This window comes from Lucilia cuprina, chromosome 3 (assembly GCF_022045245.1).
Source record: "Lucilia cuprina isolate Lc7/37 chromosome 3, ASM2204524v1, whole genome shotgun sequence".
NCBI lineage: Eukaryota > Metazoa > Arthropoda > Insecta > Diptera > Calliphoridae > Lucilia > Lucilia cuprina.
This window is the reverse complement of record NC_060951.1, coordinates 24,359,909-24,382,821: the sequence shown is the minus strand read 5'-3', so window position 1 is coordinate 24,382,821 and position 22,913 is coordinate 24,359,909. Positions and strand designations below refer to the sequence as shown.

Sequence of the window (22,913 nt, the reverse complement as noted above, 5' to 3'; positions counted from 1 at the left end):
GAGATTATCAGCGTCATTTAGACTTTTTTATTAAACTAATATTTGATGATTTTTTTATCATACTACAAAATTTAACATAACTATGGCTAGGCGGAATAATAGACCAATTTAAACCAGTTTTAATAGACTTAGTCTATAGCCCAAAAGAAGACAAAACCACATTTATAAAACTAATATTTGCACCAATTTCGTATGGATGTTATTTGGAAATACATTTAAGTGTTTTTCTGAAAACGACCTTATAGATCGACCGTAAACAGTTTTTTCAGTATCAGTTCTGAATAAAAAAAGTAATGTTTGTAACAAATTTTGAATGTATGATTATCGTTACTCAGTAATGAGTAATTTGTGTTTAAGTGATTGGGACCTTGACCAATTTTGAATCGATCTAAAAAACAACAATTTTTTTATATACAAAAGTATTATTGTTCCAAAATTTATATAAGTAAATATCAATATTTCATAATAAGCAATAACTAGTTTTCTTTTCGAATCAAAGAATTTGCTACAAAATGGCATTAATTTGTTGTTGCATATTTTTGCATATTTTCTCATAAAGGCATAAATTGCTTATTTTTCATATTTTTAAATTTTTCTAAAACAAATTGTTTTGTTTTCTCTGTATTTCATATTTTTACAACAAATTTGGTTTTTACATAGTAAGAAATTTTCAAATAAATGTCAACAAATTTCGATTTAACAACAAAATACTAGGTTCAATGAAATAGAATTTTACATAGTTCTATTTGATTTTTTTAACCCCCGTAGTGCGGAATGTATTTTAAGTTTGTGCTGCTAATTGTAATGTCCAAAATATTGGTCCTTAAAGTATCGGTTCAGTATCAATTTTTGAGTCTGTCCTTCTGTGTGTCCATATAAAAAGATCTCTCACATCCATAATTCACTTAAAAACAATACCAAACGATAAAATTCGGAAGAAATATATTTAATACAAAATACATTCATTCACAAAATTTAATTAAAATTACTATCAAGCTTCTCGAGGTCGTAGTACATAAAGCAGTCTTTAAAAACATGCATATTTGTTGTCAAAAACTTATATGAGAGCTATAACCAATTGTAGACCGATTCAGAAATTTTTTTCTTTATATGAATTTCATTCATATAAAACTTTATTTTATAAAATTTGTGTAAAGATATCAACATTCTAAATGAAGTTATTACCAATAAACCAATTTTCCGGGAATATCTACATTTGTATGGGAGGTATATGAAAATGTGGACCTATTCCGAAAGTTTTCAACAGATATTAAGATTTTATATAAAAGCAATGAAAAAAATTACCGGGATTATGTATATTTGTATGGGAGGTATATGAAATTGTTACCTACTCAGCTAATTTTAAACAATCATTATGTTTTCATATAGAAACAATTATTGGTACAATTAATTTTCATAAAATTTCATTGCATAAAAGCTTAAGGGCTGATTTTTGTTACAAATTTTCTCTATATTGAAAATTGTTTATCGGTCCACGGTTTTACCATATAAAAGCAGCTGCATTTATGTAAATAATAATTTTCTAAAACAAACAAACTTTTGATCTAAAAATAGAAATATAAAACATAATGAGATTTAATGACCTTAAGTACTTTCTAAACTTTATAAAAAATTTTATTTTTTATATTTTTATAATCTCAATTATATTACCTAACTACACACTAGTTGATATATTTAACCTGTAAATTCTAGTTTTTTTATTTGTAACTTTTCTGTGCCACTTGGAAGAGTGTAGCAGCAGTATCGGAACCAGTTTGCTCTACTAATTTACGTAGATATCCTGAAGATTTCTGAAGTAATACATAAGGATTATCGAATTCCACAGCAACACCAGCATCTATCACAAGAATACGATCACTATCCATAACCGTATGAAGTCGATGGGCAATCGTTAAGACAGTACAAGCGGCAAATTTTTTGCGTATTGTGTTTTGTATAAGAGCATCGGTACTGAAAAGAATAGAACATTTAAAAATAAATTGAATTTAATCTATATGATATTAGTAGTTTTCAACATACATGGGATCTACATTAGCAGTAGCCTCGTCCAAGATTAACAATTTATTTTGTCTTAGAATTGCACGAGCCAAACAAACTAATTGTCTTTGGCCCACACTAAAGTTTGAACCACCCTCGGACATAACACAATCTAAACCATTCATGTATTTTCTAACATGCTGATTTAATTCTACATCTTCTAAGGCCTGCCATATTTTGTCATCGGTATACTCTTGCAGAGGATCTAAGTTATAGCGTAAAGTACCCGAAAATAATACTGGATCTTGAGGTATAATAGATATGGAACTTCTTAAATCGTGCAGAGTAATATTTTCAATATCAACATCATCGATGCGTATAATGCCCTCGTTGTAGGCTAAACGTAATAATGCCTGTATTATAGAAGATTTGCCAGCACCTGTGCGGCCCACAATTCCAATTTTCTGCTCTGATTCTATGGTGAAGTTTAAATTCTTCAAAATAAACTCACCCTTAGGAGAGTATTTTAAATAAAAATTGACAAATTCAATGCGTCCCTTGCTGGGCCAAGAGGGATCTTTGGGTTTAACTAAACCAGATGTTTCTAAAGGCGATTCTGCTGGTAGATTTGTATACTCTAAAACACGTTCCACACTTATCATATTATTTTCCATTTCAGCCGATTGACGCATACCCCATTGACATGTGCCCACCAAGGCACATGTTTGCAAAATAGCTAAACCCACATCTCCACTGCTGAAAGTTGAACGTAATGTCAGAAAACTTATAGTTACTATGCTAATATAGCACACACATAGAATATCAATCCAGCCAGCAAAAGCTCTGTTCGATGAAAATAATAGGAAAAAGGCTGAAGAATTTTCATTTTGATAGTAATAGAACTCTGATTCTAAATTTTGTTCAGCCTCCATTGCTCTAATAGTAGTTAATCCTTGGAATGTTTGATTTGTTAGCGAATAGACTGGACTTCGAGCTAAAGTGAGAGAAACCATATATTATATATTTTTAATTTGAATAATGTTTAAGTTACAAAATTATACTTACAAATTGCTTCTAAACGTTTCAAATCACGACTTGTTTTAATGTAGATTTGCCTTAGCATAACAAGACATAGTATAATTATTAGAGATGCTATTATTAGCCATGTGTTCACGATAACCACTATAATTACTGCTCCAGAAATATCTACAATTAACTGAATACATTTTTATTTATATTAAAAAATTTTACTAGCTTTTTCTACTTGTGGGATTTTATGCATTTGTTCTTATAAGATATGTATAAAGACGGTCTAGCAATGTCTGTCTATCCTTTAGTTGATATAGGTTTACAAAAAAGAACAAAGAGTCATAAAAATCCAAAAATGTTTCCGTATATTCACCAACAAAGCATGTGTAGAAATGTTTATTTCATATGTATATAGACTTAGGTCATAGGTGTTAAATGGGCATTCTGTAAATAATGGACCGTTCTCTATAGAATTTGAAATAATACTTTCAAGTTATATATAAGTTTGTCATTCCGTTTTTAATTTCTATAATATAATTTTCCGACCCCATAAAGTATATATATTCTGGATCCTTATAGTTAGCGGAGTTGATTAAGCTATGTCCGTCCGTCCGTCTGTCTGTCTGTCCGTCTGTGTGTTTGTTGAAATCACTTTTTAAAGATATCGGCGAGATCCGAATCTTAAATAATTCTGTTAGACATGCTTTTGAGAAGTTTGCTATTTAAAATCAGTCCAATTGGTCCATAAAAACCGAAGATATGAGTATAAATCCGAGAGCATATCTGAAAATTTCAGCAAAAGTTTAACCAATAACAATTACTTGTAATTGTAAATTTTGTTCCTTATAGTTAATGGTAATTCCTACTAAGTGCTAAATTAAAATTACAATTACAAGTAATTGTAATTGACAAATTTCAATTACAATTACAAGTAATTTTAATTGGTTATTGTTTAATTAAACATTATAAGTAATTGTAATTGACCATATAATTAATTACTTTGTGTAATCAATCATGCAGACATGGTGTTCGGATATGTCAGATACCGATAATTGAACTTATAGATGGCATACCACATTTAAAAAAAGTTGCCTTGTCTCTTTTATAACTTCTGAAATATGACAAAACTGATTTTTTTAAAACTTCAGGACACGTTATCTCAAATCCCAACTGTGATGAAGAAAATTTAAGGTCAGACTCGCAGCGGCTCAGTAATTTAAAAATATAAATTGATCTCAGGATGTCGACTTTTTTAAAATTTTATGGTCCAATGCCCTACATATATTACAATATACACAAATTATATCTAGAACTAACTTGACAGAAGAATGGATGGACATGACTATACCGTTTTAGAATTTAATAAGGACCTAGAACATACAAATATATACCTCTGTGGGTCCACAGCTAAAATTTAGATTTAGGAAATGAAAATAGTTATATATTCTCAACTTACTTGCAAACAATCGATTGACATTTTAGGCACATCCACATCCATACTACGTACATCTTTCGAAAAGCGATTCAATATACGACCCGAAGGATTTGTATTGAAAAACAACATATTTGTTCCTGTTATGGCACGGAACAGCAAATCATGAAGATATATAGATATCTGATTACACATCCGATAGTAATTAAATGTACGTAAAACATAAACAACAAAAGTGGAGACTAATATTGTTAAATATATAATAATGCGCTGATATCTCTCTTCACTATGATTATCATTATTCGAGAATTGAGTTGTGTTATTTGTTGTAAAATTAACAATATTAGTATTATTTACATCATCGGGAACTGTAAAGTTATTGCTGGTATTCATGGTATAATTGCTTATTGGTAGTAAGGCAACTTTTTCTTCCCAAATAACCCTAGAAGAAAATCGAAATATAATATTTACAGAATTTTCGAAATAAGATTTACTCACCATCTTGATAGGAAATAATCCATACTGTTTAACATGAAACGTGTTAATAGAAAAAGTGTAATTATTATAATTGATAAACAGGTATTATTGAATGACTTAAAGTAGGTTAAGTAGGTCTTAAACTGAACAGAACCACTAAACATATTTTCTTTATTTGAATCTTCCTGAGTTTCAACTTTTTTCTTTGCTTGCTTATCGGGTTTATCTAAGTCGCTGTTAGTTTTTTCTACAACATTTTCCATAGTTTTCTCTGTCAATTGCATATCATCACTGGCTTCTGTTTCTGATTGTGCAAAAAATTGGAATTGCTTAGAGTTTTGTAATTTCTGATAACTTCCTTGAGCCAATACACTGCCAGAATCCATAAGAATGACATGTTCCAAATCGTTGAGATATTGCAATTGATGCGTAACTAATATGCGTATTTTATCGTTTAGAAATTGTTTGATACAACAGTCCATTAAATGTTGACCAACATGAGTATCAACGGCTGATAGGGGATCATCGAGTATATAAATATCCGCCTTGCGATATATTGCTCGAGCCAAATTTACACGAGCACGTTGACCACCACTCAAACTAACACCACGTTCTCCCACCACAGTCAAATCACGTTTAGGCCACAACTCCACATCACGTTCTAAAGCGCACACCTTTAAAACCTCTTTATAACGCAACTCATCGTAGTCTTCTGCAAATATAATATTGTCCTTAATGGAGCCACCAAAAACCCAGGGTTCTTGACTGCAATAGGAAATCTTGCCATTGATTAAAATTTCTCCCGACTCTGTTTTTATTTCTCCCAAAATGGCATTGATTAAGGTAGATTTGCCTGCACCCACTGGTCCCACAATTGCGGACAATGTGTTTTCCTTAAAATTAATATTAATTCCGGATAAAGCTGTTTTCATCATGGAACTTTCACCTTCCTTGGTTTTCCAACTGGCATTTACATTACACATTTCTAAACTTTTTAATTTAGATTCTGCATTTACAATACGCCTAGAGTTCTGCTGCATTTGAGCATTAAGTAGTTTTTCCTTTTCATTGTTACTCTCTTCAGATTGACACGACTTTTCTTCATCGTAGAGCAAAAAATCTCTACATCTCTTAATGGAAATCCAGATTTCACTTAAATGTATCAAAGATAATGGCCAATAGGCTACCATATGCTTGTTAAGCATAGTAAAGTAAGAGGATATTATGAAAACTGCCCGAGCCGTTAGCACACCACCCAAACATATATAAGACATCAAAGCTAAAAAGATGGAAATTGGACAGATCATGTTGAAGCAGTTAATACCAGCATATACATAAGCATAGCCCTTAATGGCTTTCATTTCTTCGCCTCTGACAGAATTTATTAACTTTGAAAAAGATTTTTCCCAAGCATACATCTTAATCACTTCAATACCCGAAATGATTTCATTCATTAGTTTTACTCGCCGATCAGTCTGTTTCAAGGTTTTCTTTTTATAAAAAGCAGCTTTGCGGGCACCCCATGCTTGTAGAGGAATAAAGCTTAACATGAAAGTAATGCCAATTACGGCAGCCCAACCAATTTCCGAAAACATTATGCAACCAACTATTAAAGATACCATTGGTCCCTTCCAAACATCATGTATGTAATTTAAAGCTATATCGAATACCGAAAGATCATTAGCCAGTATATTGATGGCTTTGGTATGTAAACCTTCATCAATAGAATTTTTAGGAATTTGCAAACATTTACGGTAGATTAGACCAGAGAGAGCCACCCGAATTTGTGCACCGCTTTTGGCGGAATAGAAATAATTTTGATGTCGTGGCAAAACTATTAAAACGTTACACAGAATTATGCCAGCGGCATAAAGAAAAGCATCATTTTCACTCACAGTCTTCTGGTCCGAAGCAAAAAATGTCACCAAACCTCCCAAAAATAAAGGTTGTAATGCCCTGAAATAAAATTAGTATTATTATTAACTATTTCTATTGTGTTTTTAACAAAATGATTTCTTACATAAGTGTTACCTCCAACACACCATACAATGTGCTCCATATGACATAGGGTTTTGCAAAGGCCTTATATAGAATATATATTATATTTGGATTCTTCTTATGTTTCTTTTCCTCTTCCCACAGTTTGTCCAATAACAATGTGGCATCTTGACATTCCAAGTCATTAGGTGGCTCGTATAAATCTTCTTCGGCAATGGATTTTTTCCAGCCCAAACGAAAAATATCTGTTAACCAACTAAGAAAAATAAAGTTTTTAAAAATTCGTATTAACAAGTAAAAAAACTACAGTAGATATCAGTTCCAATATACAATTCAATTTATGTAAATCATTTCGTTCATAATTGACCCTATCCCAATAAATTGTTTGCGTTTTTAGCAACAAACAAAAATGTTAAGCAACAAGTAAACATGTTGCAGAACTTTGGTATCTTATCTGCTCTCATACTACGCAAAAATTTTAATGCAATGTTTTTAGTTTTTGTTATTAGAAAAAATAAATAATAAATAAAATGTTTATCTTTTAAAACTAATCAAAGAATAGTTAAATCAATGACTTACCAAAAACATATACGTGAAAATATATTCGCTTTTGAATAAGGATTTTGTGGGCGTATAAATTTATTTCTAGAACAATTCATTGTTTATCAGCTAATATGCAAGTTGTAGTTTAAAATAACATTTAAACTATTTTTTTTTTAATTTATGAGAATATTTTTTTTCTTATATCAGTTTTAAAGAAGATATTACAACTACACAATGAAACAAACAAATAAACAAAAAATTTTGTAGTTATTTTCATATAATTTAATTTCCCTTAGAGTAGATTATGAATAATGTTGTATTATAGTTTTTTTTTTTATTATTCACTTATTTAAATGTTTTTGTTATTTTTTAATTAATTCTTTTTGATAAGTATGTTTTTTTTACTATTCAATGTGTTTGGTCTAACGACTGGTTTTTAACTAAAGTTTGGTAAAAATATTAGTTTTTTTTTCAAGCTTACTGTAATCCAGCATTTGGTATTTATTAAAAATTGTCATGTTTATTCAATTTATATGGGCTCAATAGCTTAGCGCTTTTAATATTGGTTTGGTATAGTGTCTTATTTTGTTATGTTTATAATTAAATGCTAATGACGTCACACTAGGTCTTGCTCAAAAATATTGAACACTTTTTGGTTAGTATTCTTTCTTGTAATAACATACATTGGAGAGCAACTATTTAGCAGGCTTTACACAAAGTAACACATTGCATGATCAGTTACTATTACTTGTAATGTGTTATTAAGCAATAACTAATTATAATTACTTGTAATTGTAAATGAAGTTTATACATTTATAATTATTTGCAATGTGTAATTGAACAATTAATTGTTTAAATTTGTAGAATAAAGCTACATAAATTAATTTAATTAAATTAATAAATTTTTAGAAACAAATTATTGTCGTGCGATAGATGGAACACACTAAAGGCGGCTTCACACGAGCACACAAGCAATAATGATCTGTCAAAATTTTGTGTAGAAGAATACGTATGGGATCGTCTAAACACAATATGTAGTGAAACAATCACACATTGAAAGAGCAATACGGAATTTGACAGTCGTATTGCTCTCTTAATTTTTTTGAAATGATTAAAAAACAAGCATTTTTATGTAAACACATATAAAAAGTGAAACAGCTGTTACCATCTTACTTTGTTATTGTTTTATACCAATCGGGCAAACACAAAAATTTTAATCATAATACTTTTATTCTCTTTTTTGTTATGCGGATAGAATTTATATAAATAATATTAAAATACGCACAATCAGTGCGTATGACAAAATTCATCGTACATAACGAACTGAACGATAGGTTTATTTCTATTTCTAAAACTCTTTTGAAAATCAGTTTTTATGAACTTTGTGTAGTTTGTTTAAAGCCCAGGAAAAAGAAGTAGAATTTTCACCACAAATAACATACTTGAAGTACTTCCAATTTTGGTGAAAAACCTATGAATTTTACATTAGCGTCTCATTGGAGAGATGTTGTTCATTTTTGACAACTATGAACTACATCTAATCTGAGTTTTAGAAGCGGTAAAAATCCGATATTTGGATATCAAAAATAAAACATATCTCTAATGAAAATTTCACTGGGTTTTCACCAAACCATTCTACATCACTTTTATAATTAGGTTTTCGTTTGTAAGGAAATATTTGGTTTATAAATGTGAATAATATGTAATATGTAGTTTGTAAAGTATGACATCAACTATTTTTTGCTGGGATGATGTTAAAAATATTATTTGTTGTGATTTTAAATTGCGGAAAGTGCCACAGAAATTCAGAAAAATAAAAAATTTTAAACCTTGTGTGCAAGGTACAGGTCGCACAAGATCAAGATAATTGGATGAAATTTGTCACACACCAAAGATGAAGCCTATTGAAAATGAATATAATCGGCCCATTATTTCATCTAGCCCCCATACAACCGAACCCCCCGAAAAGGGCTTTTGAGCTCATGAAAGTAAAGTGTATATCGATAAAAAACGGCACAACTAAGTTTTATATAAGCCTTGATGACCTTGCCAAAATTCATAAAGATTATTTGACCCTAGCTCCCATATAAAGTCTCTTTTAGAAAATTAGATTTTCATCCATAAATTGCTTAAATGTATCGAAACAATGAATTATCATAAAGAATAAATCAGATTTAATATTCATAACTGGTGTAGAGTATCATATGGTCGGTCACTCCCGACTATACTTTCATATTTGTTTTTTATTTATTTTTAATAAATTGCACTTTGTTGCTCATTTGGGATAAAAAAAAACCAACGCTAATTAAAAGTTTTCCATCATAGTATTCAAATTCCTAACGTAATAACGTACGTTATAGTTATTTTCTGTATGGGACTTTATATGGAGCGTAGATAGGGTTAATTATGGTTCGATCATTATTTATAAAAGCACGTTTTTGAGGAATTTCATCATTATAGTGGGGTTTTACCGCGTTTGTAATTATTAAAACTATATTCCGAGAGGACACTTCTATGAGGGGAAGATAAAATATTTCTGAACAAATTTAGCTTCTCACCATTGGCCTCTATCATGTTTTCAAGATATAGACATACATGGCTAGATCTTGTTATAATCTAATAATAAATGCCCACACATTTTAAATAATGCATGTGGTATATAAAAGTGAATTAAATGTTCTTGATAAGCATGTTTTAAAGTGAAATCGCAAAGAATTTGTGACGTTTTTTATATACTTTATAGTAACAAAGTGCAGTATTCATTCAATTAGCGATAAAGTTCCGCCAGACACTTTATCTTAAAGTATCGCTTTTATACCCTTCACCGCTATAGTGGTGAGGGTATTATGCGATTGTGTTGATGTTAGTAATGCAAAAAAAAAAAAAAAAAAAAAAACAATCACACTTTCTGAGTCTGTCTATTGGCTGTGTGCAAGTTACAGACGGCAAGTTTTCAAGATATTATGATCAAATTTGAACTACACGATTTTTTTGAAACAGAGACTAAACTTTTTAACAATGAATGAAACCGGTCCACTATTTCGCATAGCCCCATACAACCGGTACCTCCGATTTAGGCTTTTATGCTAAATATACTACTATCTCTTCAAAAATCCACAAACTTAAGGTTTTTATAAGTGTAAATGAATAACACTGCCGATATTTGTAGTGATCGGCCTTTATTTGACACCCATACAAACCACCTAAAATGTATATGTTGTTTCCCATAACTTAATGAAGATCGGCCCAAATTTGACCCTAAATCCTATATAAGGCCTTATTTAGAAAATTAGAATTAAGTTAAAATTCAACATAAAAGTGGCGTAGGGTATCATACTTGTTATGTATATGAAATATTAAGTCAAAAGAATTAAAATGTGTTTAAATTTAGTAGAAAAAGGTGGTCTGGAAGAAACTGAGCTTTCATTGTACTCTACACCACTGTAGTGGGCGGGTATTATGCGTTTGTGCTGACGTTTGTAACACACATCTTAAAGTGTACCAATCGGCTCAGAATCACTTTTTGATTCGATTTAGCTATGTCCGTCTGTCGGTGTGTCCATGCAAACATTTGATAAAATTTGGATCATACTTTTCTTTTCGATCGCCTTGCCCCTATACAACCGTACCATCCGTATAGGGTCTTTGTCCTCATAATTACGTTAATCATAATCATCATATGGTCGGCCATGTGCGACTATACATTTATACTTGTTTTTCAATTAAACTAATGAGACTAAAAATGCAATTATTCTATTACTAAGTATTTACTTCCGTAACTAATATTCTTCCTTGTTACTAACGGCAGTTATTAATTAGTTTTCCGCTATTTTAAATTTCATGGTAATCTTTTAAAATTTATTTAAGATTAGTTAAACCAGTGACTTACCAAAAACTAACACGAGAAAATATATTCGCCTTTGTGTAAGGATTTTGAGAACGTATAACTTTTTTTCTAGAACAATTCATGGTTTATGACTTAATTTGTAAGTTGTATTAAAAAAAATATGCTTTTAAGTTAAACTTTATAAAACTTTTGAGAATTTTTTTGATTGCAGTTTTAAGTATTGTAATAATTTATTTATTAATTAATTATATGTATATATTTTAAATATCCAACATTATTGTATTAATATTTTGTTTTATCTTTTATTGTTATGTCACTGTTATTATTGCACATTTTTTTTTAATAATTCGTTTTAATCCGTTTCTGTGCTATTTATTGCGTTTAATATCACTACTGGTTTTTAACTAAAGTTTCAAAAAAATATGTTAGTTCTATTTAAAATGTTATTTGCCAAAAATTTTAAAGTAATTTAACAAAATAATTTAATCTTTAAGAGTGTTATATACATGTATGTTTGTATGTATGTACATATTTAGGCGTGTTTTTTAGCGCTGATAAAAAGTAACTATAAATTAACATAACTGGTAGTTAAAATCAAATACTAGACGAATAAGACATTTATGTTATTACTTATTCTTATGTTTGTGATAAGACAAAGATTAGATTATCTAATCTTGAAATTTAATATGGTTTTTTAAGATTTGTTTGTGTTTAACAATAATATTAATTACTTAAGGCCCTTTATTATGACATTACCAATAGCTAAAGTTTGTATGTTATCGGAAAGGTCATTTGATTTTCGTTAATATAAGTTAAAAGTGACCGATAAGCTAACACGAATATGGTGTTGCCTTTAGCTTTTAACGTAAAGTATTTTTGCAAATATTTCAATATGGCATCCTAATATCCTAACCATGCGTTTAAAGTTAAAGGTAGGATGATTTTTCGGTTAGCTTATCGGACACTTTTAGCTTAAAATGGTCGACCATATACATCAGAGAGAATGTTAAAAATGTGGATTATTTTTTTAAATAATAAAGCGTTTTACCTTAATTCCGAAATATTTTAAGAAATTGTAGCAAAATACAAGTTAGGGTGCTATATTCGGCTATGCCGAATATTAAAAATCCATGCTTTATATATATGAAAAATGTCGTACATTGTACGAATCTTTCATTGTTTCACACCACGAAATTCTTTCGTAATATAAACGAAATTGTACGAAATATTTTAGTATAATGCAAAATAATCTTTGAAAAATTAATTCACATAAATTGAAAAAAGTGAATTTTGAATAAATATGGTAAAATTTACGAATTATTAATTTATGAAAACATTTTTGTTCATTTTAAAATAATTTTTCTGATTTTATTTAAAAATTATTCTCCACACGAATGTTTAATTTTTTATGAAAATAGTTCGTGAATTATAATATACTTTTTCTTAAATTTTATAAAAATATTGTAGTTTTATTTAATGATAATATAATTAATTTTTATTATTAGGTTAAATTTCGCTAAAATTTAAGAAAAAATATTACGAAAGGTTTTCGTAGTTTCATAAAAATAGAAAAGGGGTTTATTAAATAATATTTCATATTATACACGAAATTTTTGTATTATACACGAAAAAAGAAGTTAAGATTTTTTTTTCGTTAAGTTGAGCATGGATTATTTCCAGTGTATGTACTCAAAACATATTCAAGTCGAATTTTATCCTAATAACTTTAGAAGAATATGCGTTAAGGTGGTTTTCGGAAGTAAACTTTATATGGGAGTTGTGACTTTCGAAAGTGGGCTTTATATGGGAGCATAATTGATCGCTGCCTTAGAAAAATAAAGTCTGGCAAAATTCATCGAAATATCTTTGTTTCTGAGAAAACTTCTTATGAATTAGGAAAAAAGTAATTTATTTCGAGGTAGTCTGAAATTTTTATTCATTACTTTTTACCTTGTGAATCGATTTTGCAGATTTTCAATACCAAACTGCTTAGTATATGTAATATTAAATATTTTGGGTGAATTTGGTTGATATCGTTTTCTTTGTTTTATCGCGAGCGTGTTTGAGGCAGACAGACATAGCTTAATCGACTTAGAATTTCATAAGGACCCGGAATATATGTATATACTTTGTTGGGTCTTAGATAAATATTTCTTGGTGTTACACACGGAATAAAAATCTTATATATACCCTCTATTACCACTGATGGTGGTGGAGGGTATAACAAATATTTTCTGAGTGATCCTACCCCAAAAATCGGATATATCGACTTAAATAAAACTATGATTTGTTGATTTTCGTAAAGATTATACAAAATTTAACATAATTACAAACTCAAAAGCTCTTTTCGGGGGCACGGTTGTATTAGGTCCATGCGAAATTATCCATAAGGGATTTTGACTCGTAAGAAACTTGCTTATGAATAATTTCAGTGCTAGATTCGTATTTTTAAGCCAATAATGGTAATTTTTATGAGGAGACCTTATATGAGGCAAAGGGTCCATTGTTAACTAAACCTCATAAAATTTGATAGAAAGAATTTGGCTTATGTGAAACTTATTTATATCGAATGTCATCGCTATATAAGCATTTTTAAAACAGTTATGACAGTTAAAGCTGTTTTTCCGGATGTCACTTTTTTTGAATACTAAACAAACTTTACTTTCGTTCGAACTCTAACGTGCTTTCAACAGACAGACGGACGGACATTACCGGATTGTTTTAGAATTTAATAAGAATCCAGAATGTGTATACTTTTGTGGTCTATGACAACTATTTCAATATTTTATAAACAGAATGATAAAATCAATATACCTCCCTCTTTTTTGATAGTGTGTATAAAAATAACTAAAAATCATAATTCCTTTAACACTTAATATATGTACTTAAAGTTGCTCATTCCTAAATTAATATAATTCCTGAAATATTTCTGATATTTATTAAATATAATTATTAAATATAATGGTTTATATAAATCTCGATTATGTAATATTTCAGTGATTTTGTGAGAAGAGTCATTTATATGGGTGATAGGCTTAATTATGGCCCTATCGAACCTATGCTCACAATGATTTCTGTGCACATAAAACTTCTTAGTAAGTTTGCATGAAATCCAAAAAACACCTTTATCGAACATATTGTACTTTAAGGTAATTTTCAGTACAGAGTCATTTATATGGACTGGGGTAAAATATGGGTTGACTATGTCCAACATACATATGTATTTCATATTATATTTTCTTAGTACATTATTATATATTATATCTTAGTACATGGTTATATATTTTAAATTTCAATTTCCAAGCTCTTTCCGATTGGGTATTCAAAGGACCAACCGACATACATACATTTTAGTGTAAACATAAAGTATTGTTCGGGCTGATTTTTATATACCAAATTACATATTTTAATATCCATAAGGCATACCTGAAATATACTGATGATAAAACTGCAAAAATCCTTAATCATATCAGGTATAAAACATTGTTGGAGCTGACGTTGTTGCCATATACTAATACCCTTCAAATAAATGGCATTTTGATTAATACCCTACAACATATTTACACTTGCACGTATGAACACAAATACATACATCATACATAAATGTAAGCGAAAAAATGCAACAAAACCCTTACAAGAGGACACACACACACACCCTTGAATTTAAAATTACCCATTAAACATGAATGCAACACAATTGTGTACAAGCCCACAGAGAATTTTGCATGCCACAAATTACAAAGAATTTAGCTTCAAAAGTGTTGAGGATCTGCTTACGTGTACATAAACACATTCATATGTGTATGAATGAGCATTAATCTTGGTATGTTTGTTTGTACTGTAATATATGTACGTATGTATGTTATCCATATGAATGCATTTTAGCATTAACCGAACGAGTGGTTCAGAAACACACGCCGCTAGAAGGGCAATTTGAAAATGCCACATTACCACACAATCCGACGTCCATAACAATTTGGTTATTTGGTGTTTATGTTTTAGTATTAGAAATTGAGAGTGTACACACAGTAGAGGGGCCCGAAAACTATGAACATTTTCTTGAACATAGTGTAATATAAAAGTTTAAATAACAAAATTATTGACAATTTTCGGGACATATACTTGTATTAAGTTTAAGCTGCATTTTTTCTTAGATTATAGCATGGACTTGGAATATCTATTGTTTGATTACATAATTTTAATACCCACCATCAAAAAATATGGTTTTGATTTTATCATTCTGTGTATAATACATCGAAATATTGTTTGTAGACCCCATAAAGTATATATATTCTGAGACCTCATAAGATTCTAAGACGATCTAGCTATGTCTGTCCGTCTGTCTGTTGTTGGCACTATACTGTCCACAAAAAAATGATAGTCGAATGAAATTATGCCAAAATATTCTCTATTAATCAGAATATTTGTTATTGAAACTGGGAAAAATCGGTCCCGAAATATTGCGTAAAAATATTCAAAAATTCATTGTTTATGAAGCTAATGCCAAGAAATTTTGCATAAGTCAGTTTTTTAACTTCCGAAATTATATTCTGAATTATGGCAGTCCATAATTGTTACTCATATAACTCCTCTTAAAAAAATAGTTTATGGTTATAAAAATTGGAAAAACAAACGTTTTCGTTTTTAAAGTTAAACCTTTATAAATGGACCTCTTTAAAATATTACCTTGGTGTTCATATTAACATCGATATATGATAATAAAATATTTATATATTTATGGCAATATGGTGAAAATTATGATTGTAGTTTAAAGATATTATTGCAACAATTTTAAAATATCATATTAAGATTAAAAATCAGCTATAAATTTTATCATAATATTTTTTATTTACCATAAAATTGTTTGTTATAAATGACTATATTTTGATTTACTGTAATTAAAATGCCATTAAAAATATACATGTTGAAATTTATTTTGATTACTGAATCCATAAAATTGCAGTTTCTAAAAAAGTAAAAACCTATATTACACGACACGATTTACAAATCTCAATTTGATTCATAGAAACATAACTACATTATTCTATACAAAGTGAAATACTTATACATATAATGTTATAAACCAAATGAGAATTATTTCAATTTATTTTATTGTCGCTTAAAACAACACATACAAAAATTAATATGTGTGAGGTGTTTGGCTAAAGTTGTTTTGTTGTTGTAGGAACAGACAAAGAACAACAAAACATGTAATGGTTATTTATAACAACATATCATAAAATGGTTATATAATATTTGTTAGTAACATATTATGTTTTCATTGTTACCATTACATTTTTATTGAAAAAATAATTATTCAGTGATTCATACTCAAATTTATATACTAATATATTAATTAATTATATGTTTTTTATAACAATATATTATTACAGTGAAAATAGTTTAGTTGTAGTAACCATGTCAAACTATGTTTTTTCTCTGCGTGTAGGTATAGCCGAATATAACACTCTTACTTGATATTTTTAAAGAAATCAAAAATGTACAATTTACCTACTTTTCAATCGATTTTCGCTACACATTACCGTTATCCGATACTAATAAAAGTCTATAACTTTGAGTGCCTCTAATGTCCATGTATATTTTCCACTTTTAGGTAAACATAAATTTAGCTGTTTTTATTTTAAACATACATATATACAGTGACAAACAAAATGAATTTAAACTATTTAAGAAAGTATTATTCCCTTATCCATATAGTTTTATAGAAGTTGACTTCATATTCCACCAAACCTATAGATAGATCCTTAAGAATAGGTTTTTGTATATTTGTCGTAAGTTTGACAACAACTTATTTTCTAAAAGCTTCTCTGTTTGTGAGAATGTAAACTATAGAGAAAGCTATTTTGATCTTTACTTTAAAAATCTGTGAATTGTAATGGAACAGTTACAAAAATCAGCAAGTACATACAAATGTACGCATGTTAAATGATAAAGGTGCACACTATATATTATGGACAAACAGCAACAACAACATCAGTCAAATTTATTTCAAACAAAAGTAAGCTAACAAACTTATAAACATGCTTAGTAGGGTATACAAATATTCGTGTTCCTGTTTTATTCGGTTTATTTGAGATTTAAGCGTAGTAGGTTAAAAATGACATAATTTGATTAATACAAATAATGAGAATTTTAGGTGTTTATCTATTTTTTCTTCAGATATAGCAAGCATCAAAACAAAATTCGCTTTTTCAATTAAACTAGTTCGTTAAATAAAAATTTTGCAAAATTTAATTTTAAAATCCTTTTTAAAATAAATTTTAAAATTTAGGCACTTTTCTATTATTCGAATCTTTATTCGAACAACAGTTAATTAATTGTATACCCTAATGCTTACTAAGCAGACAGTCAAAAAATAATGATGGCGGAAAAATACCTGAATGAAGCAAAGCTAACAACAAATGTATTGTTACCACACTTTACTTTAATAGATGATTGGCATAAATCTGAACATGTTTTTATCCTTAGGAGATTGTTTTTTGGTAACATTTTTAGTTGGATATTTAGATCTGGTTTTTAAATTCACACTGAGGGAAAAAAAATTCTCTTCAACATTTGTAGAAGAGAATAAGTAATTTTTTTCCCATCTGGTCGTATTACACGTGCACTTCGCTCAAGTACTTGGGCTATCTAATCTCTGACCATTTCTGTTTTGTCCCTTTAACATTACTTCCGTTTACAACCATGTAAATGAGCAGCACTTAGATACGCAACCTGTAGACTTAAGTACGAATCCATCAAATAAGCCGAGACTTCAACCACAACCACTAAAATTTTCATTAAAAATGAGTTAAATAGCTTTTAAATCATTATTTATTCATGGCGATGACTTTAAAGGTAAGTACTTACTACGCTAGTTTACAAATAACTACTTAAATAAGTACATACAAATAAGGAGTTGAAGAGTTGTAAAATACTAACCTGGGCTTCATGTTCCCGGACATACTTACAACACCACTGCTTAGTTATTTTATTGTGCTAATAATAGTTCCCAGCAGTTCGACTGACCATTTAACCTACCACTTGTGGTGGCCCCTAGCCACCTGACTACCCAGGTGACCAACCATTTTAACATGGGCTTGTCCTACGAGGAAGTCAATCGTCACTCTGCACCCTACAAAGAGACAGTCAAAAGACGATTGCCTCCGCTCTCATTTACAAAGGGGACCCTAAAGTGACGACTGTCTTCATTCTCATTTACAAAGAGTTTATTTGTGACGAAAGACCAAAAACATACGAATTGGAGTCAGCCAGATGGTAAGATATTAATGGAAATAAAATTTAAAAATTTCAAGTGTCTACTCTCTAGAATACTAGGATCAATAATGTGACGATTGACCCGAAAAATATAAATTTGAGTCAACAAGATGGGTAAAATAACTACTTTCGGAAGTACAACAAAAAACTACTTTTAAGAGTATAATCTCTAGGTTACTTGAGGACAGTAAAGAGACTGTCTCCGCTCCCGCTTACAAAAAGGACACTTAAGTGACGACTGTCTTCATTCTCGATTACAAAGGGTACATTTGTGACGAATGACCCAAAACTTAAGAATTACGATCATCCAGGTGGTTAACTATTAGTTTTTTCACAAAAAATTCTTTCTGTGTGTGTAAAAAACAGTCGCTAGCACAAAATAAAGTACTTACGTATCTGATAACATGTGAATAATTATAAGATTATATAAAAGTAATGCAGATTATAAATAGTCTTAGTAGTATTTGAAAAGAATATGATTATGTAAGTACAACCCATGGCGGTGTTTTGCTAATTTTTTAATTTTTTTTATTTTATATAGGTTTTTAAGTAAATATTTAAGTCACATTTGAAATTAAATGCAATTGCAGAATGTTAAACCAATATTCGGATTTAAAATTTAAAGTGTATTAATGAGAAAGTAAAAAATTGTGGTTAACATTTACAACAAATGACATTTCGAATGAAACTGCAGAATAGTTCATTTGTACCTACATACATACATACGTCGCTGAGTGAAATAATATTTAAATTAATGTTAATTGAAAATAACCAATGCAGATACACAAATGGCACACATAGTGAAAGAGATGACATATTTTCAAATAGACCAATTGCATTTTTTCCATAACACTAAGTGACTTATGGAACAATTTAAAATTCTAATTTTAAGGAAATGTTTTCTGAGAAATTTAAATTAAACCCCCTCTTTAAAAAAAAAAAAAAAAAAAAAAAAACATTCGTTAACGTGTGAAATTTGTATTAAAAATACTGGAAAATTTAAATTTTTTCATGGTGATAAAACTAAATCTAAGACCGTATTGGATTGTAAAAAATATGGGTGATAGAAGCCCATAAGGCCTCTTGAAATAATGATACAGTGGGTAGAACCACGAAGAACCTATGGGGTGATCCTGATGAGAGCAAAACGAAAAATATCCTCCAAATGAGCACAGGATTAAGTGGACGTGCGAATTCAGACGTATGTAGAGCATGTGGAGAGGACAGTGAAACTCTGGAGCACCACTAAAGAGAAAGAATTCAAATTTCTTGTGAAGAGCTGGGGAGGCTTTGAAATAGACTCAACTGATAGGCCTCAATGTTAACTTGGCGAAGAGGAAAATCAGCTTTTATCAAGAAAGACAAACATTATTAGAGGATAAGCACATCGGTGCTGGGCGATATGTAAGAAAACTATAGGCATGAAATTGTGTAAAAAAAAAACAATCAAAAAATTTGTGTGGAAAAATTTAAAATTTTCAAAAATTTCCCAGTATTCTTCATACAAATTTTTTATGTTAACTATAGTTTCGTTTAATGCTAAATTGGCCTAATAAAAGTCTAATTAGACCAATTCTGCTTGGGTTAAGTAGTGTAATGTGCAATTTTTTTACTCTTTCCGACTTCGATAGCTCTCGGTTAGATATTAAAACATGTTGAACTACTTCTCATCAAAATTTCAACTTTAGGCAATTTTGAAAGCCATGACGGATTCTTTATCGATATACGTCAAAATAAAGTGTGTGTCATATCCATAAAATGTACAGCGGTTTTTTATGCGTGAAAAGGAAAACTGTAAATATATAAATAATAAATTAAAATACTCTGTTATTAGGTGAGAGTAGCATTTAACATAACAGAAGTTTACTCTTAATAAATGTTGTAATATTTCTAAAAATTGCTTTAATTGTATCAAACATAACATCATACATAATAGTCCTACAGGTTCGTATGCAACAATAATGTTGCTGTTACTGTCGACCAAGGACAACTTGTTGTAAAAGTTTTATGTTTACTCTTATACTTTAAATTGAATTTTTATTGTGTACAACACATTTTTACGATACAAACTTGTATAATAAATACAGAAATAAAATGATAAAAAAGTATAACAGTTCCATTAAGAATTTATTTTTTAAAAGAAATATATAAGTATCTTCATTCGCATTTTAACTCATTATTTTTACTAAGAGGTAAGTGCTTACCGCGCTCAATAACAAGTAACTAATTAAAAAAGTACTTACAAGTAGAGAGTTAGAAAGTTCTCTTGTTTTACACAAAAAAAAGTATTTTACGTGGTACTTCCCGATAAGGCCATGTTAGTCTGTCGTCTGTATGTCTGTAAAAATCTATTTTCTTAAAATCCTATATATCTTTATAACATTAATTTCTTATTAAGTCATTTACCAACACTTTGTATACTATATGACCAAAACAAATTAACGTGTTTTTCCAGTTATCATCAACAAGTAGCGGCCAAAACAAAAACATCAAGCAACTAGTAACTGGCAAACCAAATGCACAATATGAAACAAACAAAAGGAAATAGAGCAACTTGAATGAAAAGGTAAACATCAAACCTAGATATATAATGTATCTCAATAATGTAAAAGTGAGAAAGAGAATCATAGTTAGAGATTCGTTCTCTCTCAAACATACTAAACGACTATGACAGTAACGTTACCAGATTTCACAATCGTCATTTTGACAATTTTCAATATCAAAATTTATTTATTAGCGATTTGACAATCTTAACACTAATCTGATGATTTTTTAGATAATTACTTTTTTTGGACCAGCACACGATTTTTCTTTAAAATTTGCACAGAAATAATCTGGCAACAATGTATGATAGCCTAATAACACACAGATACTAACAAATACCAGCGAAGATTTTTTGGCATGAAGAGACAACAGCAACAAGATAAAGTTAAGAAAATTATACAAATAATAACAACCAAATACCTTAGTCGCTCTCTGAGTGTTAACTTGAACGTTCTTTAAAAGCGGAAATACTTTATTTTCAAATCGCAATTAAACAGAAAAATTGATAAACAAAATATTTTGAGAAAATATAGGTTTTAACGTGCTAAATATTCCCAAATCTTTAAGTTAATGTAAATAAAGTTAAATTTTAGTATTAAAATAACATAATATTGAAATAAAAAATGTAGAAAAATATTCATTTGAAGAAAATACAAATTATAAATATTAAGAAAAAGAAATTAAAATAAAGTGGATTTTTTATTAAAATAATATATGTAGAAAGTGCATAAAATAAATTAAAAACCATAAAAATTTTTCATCTTTTCAACAAAGAAAAAGAAAAGTGAAAATGTCTATGGAATTTTTTCTGAAACTTAAAAAAAATTATAATTAAAATAACTTTATATAGTAAGAATCGTTAACAAAAGGATACAACAAACTTACAAAAATGAAAGCAAAAAATCTATAAGTTGTTGTGTTAGTTTCCTTGAGAGATATAATATTTTAATATAAAAAATGTGCAAAAAGTTTAAAGTTTAACTGCCTTATTTATAACAATTTATCAAAGGTTTATAGAACAAAATTTGTATGAAAAATTTCTTTATAAACCTTTGATAAATTTTTATGAATAAGGCCCTAATAAAATAATTTTCTTATTTCCAACTATATACGTCACAAAATACAAAAAAAGGTCCTTTTAAGGGCCGCAAGACCATATATAAAGAGTAAGATTGAGTTTCAAGAATAATAGTCCAATGGAATATATTCAGTATAAAGTTAGTGGTTAAAAATCTGAAATATACTTAAACATTAACAAACGTTTACAAATAACTAGTGAAAATTCAATATATTGTAGACGTTTAAGTAATAATAAATGAGTAATGGAAATAAATATAACGTCAAATATCACCTTACAAACATTAACATGTAATAAATGAAAAGTCAATATAATGTAGACGTATAAGTTATACTAAATGCATAATCGGAATAAATATAACGTATACGTATATTTATTTTTAATGTAAATAACTTCATCAAGTATCAACTCACAAACGATTAGAAGCAATAAGTGAAAAGGCAATATATTGTAGACCTGACATCGGCAGAGAGTAAAATTTTCTTGCCTCACTAACACCTCTTCAGTTTTTATACCCACCATCAAAAAAGATGGTGGGTATATGTATATCGCTCCATAACTAACCCTACCCCCCATATAACGTCCCCTTCAGAAAATTACTTTAACGCTCATAACTCGCTTAAAAATACAAGTATAGCGATGAAATTTGACATTAGTTAGTTTCTTACTAGCCAAAACCTATCTATGAA

At 29.1% G+C, this 22,913-nt stretch overlaps 1 protein-coding gene across 2 annotated transcripts; it reads right to left on the bottom strand.

The window, feature by feature from the left end:
- Window positions 1–1,610: 1,610 nt before the first annotated feature.
- LOC111681009 (probable multidrug resistance-associated protein lethal(2)03659) lies at window positions 1,611–11,452 on the bottom strand. 2 transcript variants are annotated; one of them, XM_023442728.2, is made up of 7 exons: window positions 11,367–11,452; window positions 6,957–7,190; window positions 4,958–6,892; window positions 4,484–4,901; window positions 3,064–3,214; window positions 2,041–2,992; window positions 1,611–1,971 (listed from the first exon to the last, which is right to left on the bottom strand). In XM_023442728.2, exons 1-7 carry the CDS (start codon window positions 11,444–11,446, stop codon window positions 1,719–1,721), a joined length of 4,023 nt encoding a protein of 1,340 aa, XP_023298496.2. In that variant the 5' UTR covers window positions 11,447–11,452; the 3' UTR covers window positions 1,611–1,718. The 2 variants fall into 2 exon arrangements, with proteins under 2 accessions (XP_023298496.2, XP_023298495.2); XM_023442727.2 differs by lacking the exon at window positions 11,367–11,452 and adding an exon at window positions 7,514–7,862.
- Between the last annotated feature and the right edge of the window lie 11,461 nt (window positions 11,453–22,913).

Excerpts from the sequence above, each read along its gene's own strand:
- LOC111681009 (XM_023442728.2), bottom strand. The coding sequence starts at position 11,446 with ATGAATTGTTCTAGAAAAAAAGTTATACGTTCTCAAAATCCTTACACA. Across the intron at positions 4,902-4,957 it reads GATTATTTCCTATCAAGATG|GGTTATTTGGGAAGAAAAAG; the intron begins GTGAGTAAATCT and ends ATTTTCTTCTAG. Across the intron at positions 1,972-2,040 it reads ACTGCTAATGTAGATCCCAT|TACCGATGCTCTTATACAAA; the intron begins GTATGTTGAAAA and ends TATTCTTTTCAG.